Source organism: Papaver somniferum, chromosome 2 (genome assembly GCF_003573695.1).
Source record: "Papaver somniferum cultivar HN1 chromosome 2, ASM357369v1, whole genome shotgun sequence".
In the NCBI taxonomy this organism is placed as follows: domain Eukaryota; kingdom Viridiplantae; phylum Streptophyta; class Magnoliopsida; order Ranunculales; family Papaveraceae; genus Papaver; species Papaver somniferum.
Genome location: NC_039359.1, coordinates 46,813,856 through 46,820,426, shown reverse-complemented (window position 1 = coordinate 46,820,426; position 6,571 = coordinate 46,813,856). Strand labels below are relative to the sequence as shown.

Sequence of the window (6,571 nt, the reverse complement as noted above, 5' to 3'; positions counted from 1 at the left end):
AGTAATGACTTTATTTTAGCAATGTCATAATTAAGAAGGTGACTTCTTTTATCTTTATAGGGAAGTGATTTCTCGAAAATCTGAGGAGTGAACTCTTCATGAGTATCTATGTTTGAAAGGGTTTCAGATTTATAGATTTCTGCAAAGGTTGCAACATGATCTATCTCATCAACTTGGTTATTATCACTAGGACAATAATCAAGAGTGGCAGTATAAGCATTCCTTTTCCACTGTGTGTCATTGGTTGGACAATCTGGAGAGATATGACCAAAGCCTCTGCACTTGTAACATTGAGGAATAATATCATTATCATCCCAGGTATCTTCATGTTTATGCGAAGGAACACTCTTCCTTTTTGACACCCGTGTTCCCCTTTTTCGATGTCTCAACAGTCTTTTGAATCGTTGAGTAAGAAAAGACAAGTGATGGTTTATTTCTCCTTCATCATCAGTAAAGAGATCTTCTTGATTATCAAAATTTTCCGAATATTGAGTCGAAACTCCCTTCATGGCATTAAATCCCATATTGTCCTTTTGTTTGAACAAAATTTCTTGATCAAAGATCTTTAGTTTTCCAACTAAAGAACTCCTAGAGAGGGTTGAAAGATCATTATCTTCGATGATTGCATGCTTTTTATAATCGTATCTAGATGACAACGATCTGAGAATCTTGCATACTATATCCTTTTCAGAAATAGTATTTCCTAACGAGAAAGAGACATTAATTATCTCAGAGAGTTTAATGTGAAACTCCTCAAAAGTGTCGTTGTCATCCATTCAAAGGTTTTCCCACTCGGAAGTGAGGGTTTGAAGATAGCTTATTTCTCAGAAGAATTTCCTTCGAATACGATCTGAAGGTTATCCCAAGCTTCTTTAGAAGTTTGACATGTTGACACATGATGTTGTAGGTCGCGACTTACATAGCATTAAAACAATCTGAATTCTGCTTTGCCAATGTCTTTTCTTCGCTCGAAAATTCCGCTAAGCGTCTAAACTCAGTATCTGAATTTTCTCTCATTGGAAGAGTATAACCATCGACAACTAATAGCCAAGTATTAAAGTCTCGTGATTGAAGAAAAGATCTCATAGAAGATTTCCACCATAGATAGTTTGTTCCGTCAAATCTTGGTGGCATGTTAATTGAAGTCGATTCATGAGAACTCGAGTTCATTCTTATAGGTTGGATCGCACCAAACACATATTGTTAGATCTTTTCGTGTTTGCCTGCTCTAAATCCCAGAAAAGAAAGATGCAATCAAACTCACTCAAAAATCTAAGAGATTTGTCTTTCTTGACGGGATCTTGTACCGCAAAAGCTTTGGAGGAGACTTGTTAAGATGTCTGGCCGGAGATGAAATTCTGACAGTCCTGAATGAAACCCATGAAGGAGAACACCAGGGGAAAAAATAAATTGTTTCTTCAAATTCACGAGAAGTATTATTGGCCGTCTATGGAAGATGATGCAGCTGCGTACGTTCAGAAGTGTCACCGGTGTCAGGTCCACGGTAACCTTATTCATACTCCTTGTCTTCCATTACACTCTGTGAATAGTTCATGGCCTTTCTATAGCTGGGGACTTGATATCATCGGAAAGATAAATCCAGCATCTTCAAAGCAGCATGAATACATCATCACAGCCACTAAGCATTTCACTAAGTGGGTCGAAGCAATCCCGCTCAGAGGTACTACAGGGGTAACTATTGCGGCCTTCATCAAGGAACAGATTATATGTATATTCGGCGTCCCTAAACATATCATCACAGATAATGGGACTCCTTTCGCCAATAAGGATGTCGAGAAATTGATCAAGGAGTACGGGATCAAACAAATCTTCTCCACACCATACTATCCCCAAGGAAATGGTCAAGCAGAGAGCACCAACAAAACTTTGATCCGGATTATCAGTCGAACAATTCATGACAATCCACGATCATGGCATGAGAAACTACCCATGGCTTTGTGGGCTTACAGAACTGCACCAAGGAGCTCGATTGGAACATCACCGTATTCGCTCGTCTATGGAGATGATGCTATACACCCAGCTGAGATAGAAATTCCTTCAGAAAGGATTGAAGCGGCCAGTGGAATACGATGGGATGAAGCTGAAGTGTCCAAGTCAAGAGTTGCTGAACTAGACATGCTCGAATCAGTGAGAGCTAAGGTAGAAAAGTATGTGGAGGATTACAAATAGAGAATATCCAGAGCTTACAATAAAATGGTAAAGCCTCGAACTTTCCAAGTAGGAGATTTGGTATTAAAGACAGCAAAGCACATTCAACAAGACATGTATGCTACCAAGTTCTCTCCGAAATGGGAAGGGCCATATGTTATCACCAAAGCAGTGTCTAGTAGATACTACAAAATCTTAGCAGTCAGTGGAGGAAAGGAAGGAAATATTATCAATGACAAATGGCTCAAAGCCTATTATGCTTGATCAGCAGCAGATAATTAATCTTTATTCAAATATATCTCAAATGTAATTTATTTCCTTCAAAGAGCATGCAAGATGCTCGTTTGTTCATCAAACATTCATTAATTGAACAAACCTCCCTCATGCTATTAGACTATCCTACTTTATCAAAACCTGCATCTCAACTCTTTCGGATGCTCACTCAGAGCAAACCGTCCAGCAATGGGTAATCTCTATAAACAACCCTGACAAGTTTCTTCTGGAAACTTTTGGTTTTCGTTTTCAAATTATGTACCGCCTTCTCGACCCTGGCCGACTCCAAAGAGAGCATTTTCTCCTCCTCTAGTAAAGCAGTGGTCAGAGAAATTCCATCAGCAGCCTCCGCAGCCTTATGAATCTTGATCATGTCGAGCCGATGACGAATCCAACCTACACTGAACCGCAAGGTCTCGCAGTTTGAAATCATCTCATCCCACCTGTGCAGTTCCTGATTCTTGACATCTCGCAGGCGCATATGATCCATCTCCTTAATGATCGGTAACAACCCTGCAATTTTAGTCAAGAGGGTTGATGGAAAACCTTTCCACACTTCGATCGTAGCAATATGCCCATATATTTTACAGATTTTGTTGTAAAGAGGCGTGTGAAACTTGGGAATGACGAATCCACCGACCACCTCATTGTCCGGGAAAGTATTGATCAAAGGAGCTTCAAACAAGAGTCCAACTATTGGATATTCGCGAGTGTGAATCATGTCTCCAGCCTCCACGGATTCGGCAGAGTCTTCACAGACCCGGTTGCTGTTATCTTCAACTTCAACCACGGTCACGTACTTTCCATTCCTTCTCCTTTTAGCATCAACAACGACATGAACATCCGCCTGCGACGAAATGAAGGAGTGTTTAACTTTATCAAAATTGAACGCGGAAAAGCTTCGGAATTTATAGGATTAATTACAGATGATCCAGTCTCAGTATGAGCCGACCTATACCTGGCAGAGGCTTTAACAGTCCGCTTGGGCCTCGAATTGTGAGAAGAAGGATTTTTCTGATTATCCTGCGAAAAATCATTTCCTACGATCAATAGCCTTGATCAAACAGGGACGAAGAAGATATACAACTTACCGAGATAGACGCTTCTATTTCATGCTTCGACTGAAGTTAGTTTCGAGAAGAAGTACTATCGCTAGACATGGTGATGGAAGGTATGACAATCGAAATTTCTTCTGCGGTGAAACTAACTCAGGAATAGAAGAAATATTTACGCAAGTATTAAACCCTAAATATTAGAGATATATACAAGATACGACAGACACTTATCTTCTGCAAATAAGTCAATTCAGTTGCGAGTTTTACTGAAACCCTAAGTCTCGAACAAGGTCAATACTGGAGATGCGGAGTAAAATAATGCACTGGAGACTGTCCAAAGCTAGGCATGGTCAGAAATTCACACGGCCCTGTGTGTTACATGTCTTCTGTGATGTGTCTGGATTTTTCACAGCTGGAACTGTAAAGCAAGCAAAGGGAGATCACAATGGGTTCGGCGTATGAAGATTGGCTCATTTTATTTAATTCAATCAAGAAGAACCAACATTAATAAAAGGATCTCTCGTTCAAAAGTAAAATATTAATACTTAAGTGAAGTTGTTCAAATAAGATGTCTACTACGAAGGCTAAAAATATTCAAATGTTTTAAAAGATCAGAAGTAAAGCTACTCGTCAGATTCGTCCGAGTTATCAGATTCGTCATCACTGTCCTTCTCAGAATCCTCCTCTTTGTCGGAATCACCGTCAGAACCATTGATGAAGTCTGGATGGGTATAAGGATCATATGAGTCCGAGTCTTCTTCTGCTTCAGCTTCAATTTGCTTCATAGTTTTTCGGAACTCTCTGGCATACCGGTCAGGCTTGATATTGCACTTTGTTAACACCCAAGTAGTTTCCTCTTCGGAAGCGTCAGCATCAGAGTCAGAGGGTACCCCATCGACAAATCGACGTCTCTCCTCAGCCGCTAGTATTTTGCGCCGGATTCGATCATTTCTGCGCTGACGATCCTTTGCCTCATCATCCTCAACCTTCTTCTTCATAAGTTCAGCATAAGTGACCCTCCGATCATTCAGGGGTATGCTAGGATTCGCTCCCTCATCGTGGGTTGTCTTATCTTTCGATTTGGCTACAAAAGATTTGGAATCCTCGTCAGAAGAGATGGAGGAATATCTATAATCATAATTGCTGCTACCGGAAGTTGACATTTTCTGGAACCAGGAGCATAAAATTATCAACATGCAAGTAAATCCATCTACAAAAATGGTAATTCTTAACTCTTACATCTTTACAATTCCACTAACGATAGTGATTGTGCCTCAAGAGTTAACACTCCAAAATTAGTTCGTTCCTTGAAACCTGCAGTAACGAACGAAGCCTTATTAATTTTCAAAACCGATTTTTCATAAAATCATAGACACAATTTTCATAGTATAAACATCCACAACTGAGCTATGAAATTTATACCAAGACAATATTTCATCATAAGTAAGTTGTCTAATTTCGAAGGTTACTCAAAACCCACGTTTTGATTTTACAAAACAATAATTAATGTGAATTACTCACGTAAATTTTCAAATTTTTATCTAATGAGAACAAACTCTTGTGAATAAAATATTCCATCATATTTTGCATAATATGTCACGGCTGCATATATAAAAAAAATATATTTTCCTTCATACGAGCGTTTTTCTTTAAAACGAAGGTTTATTTTAGTTTTGTGAAAGCTCAAATCTTTTAAAGATAAAGTTTTGGTTTCCATGAAAGCTCATAAAAAAAATTTATCACTAGACACGGGTCTATTTCCAAAGAAAAATCTCTCTCAAATTAGGGATTGTTGCTAGTTTCCTAAACTAACGATCGAATGAACGTACGTTCCTAAAACAAGGGTTTTTCGTAAAACTCACATCCAAAATATGTGTATACCCATATTATTTTTTATGATGAACAACTCATGAACAAACAGCAAGCTTTGAAAGGAAAAAATTGCGTACCTGACGTGCCGGACAGAAGTTGCCCGGACGGTGATCGGACGGCCGGCGACGGCGACTTCCGGCGATTTTTCTCCTGCTCTTGCTTGGGCGTGAAGATGGTGGACGTGCGGGAAGAAATAAAAAAAAAGGAATTAATTCCTTTTATACCAAATTTTATTTCCAAAACCTAATTCCATAAGGATTTCCTTTTCGGTCCCGACCCGTGAATCCTAAACCGACCAAGGTTCCACCAACGAATCAGCGGTTCTACACCAATTTATGCTCACTGGATGACGCTCTGTTATGCCACTGGGGTTTTCGCTCAAACCATGGTTTTCTCATTCGGTCGAAATCCGGTAATGTCTTATCTTATGCTTAAGTTCAATTACTTATTTTCGTTACGTACATGGAAAATCACCATTCAATGTTGACTGAGGAACATGATTGTTCCTCACTAAGCAGGGGACTTAATGTAGATGGTGGATTTTCGACAAGGGTAAAATTGTAAAACCCTAACTATGCATACTCCGGGTCCGACAATCGGATGAGTATTGAGACTCATGTCTCTCAATAAAGCATGAAAGCTCATTCCATAAAACCTCTGGCTGAGAAGGCTGTCTCTTAGAGTATATGTAGATGTGTAGTCTCCCATATGAGGCCACGGCACATCTCATTAATACTGAGAAATTTCGATAATTATTTCTATATAGAATCGAAAGATTGGACGGCTCCTAAACAGCATGCCTGCTAGTATAGAGCGACAACGTCTTCAGGATGCAACCAGGTTTTACCTGACTATATAGGAGAAATATGATACTCCAGCAAGTTCATATTGCTCAACTCTCAGATAATTAATGCTCCTAGATAGGAAGCCCTACTAGTATAGAGCCATCAGTTAATTATCTCTAATTGCCTGAATATCCAGCAATATTCTACGATTCTTCGTTATATTTCATCACTTCAATTTGTGGTTCTTCCCAGCAGAATTCCTCGGGTTAGTGATAATATTCAACGAAACAGGCATCTGAGCATCGAATAAGCCCTAACTAAAATGGTGCAAGTGTACTTAGCAATAATGCACAGACCAGCATTTGAATGCGCAAACGAGCATTTCAAAAAATACCTATGCAAAATAGGAAGGAAAAA

At 39.3% G+C, this 6,571-nt stretch overlaps 1 protein-coding gene across 1 annotated transcript; it reads right to left on the bottom strand.

Annotated features, from left to right (window-relative positions):
• Nucleotides 1-4,120: 4,120 nt before the first annotated feature.
• LOC113350924 (clumping factor A-like) lies at nt 4,121-4,660 on the bottom strand. Its single transcript, XM_026595027.1, has one exon. It carries the CDS (start codon nt 4,658-4,660, stop codon nt 4,121-4,123), a length of 540 nt encoding a protein of 179 aa, XP_026450812.1.
• Between the last annotated feature and the right edge of the window lie 1,911 nt (nt 4,661-6,571).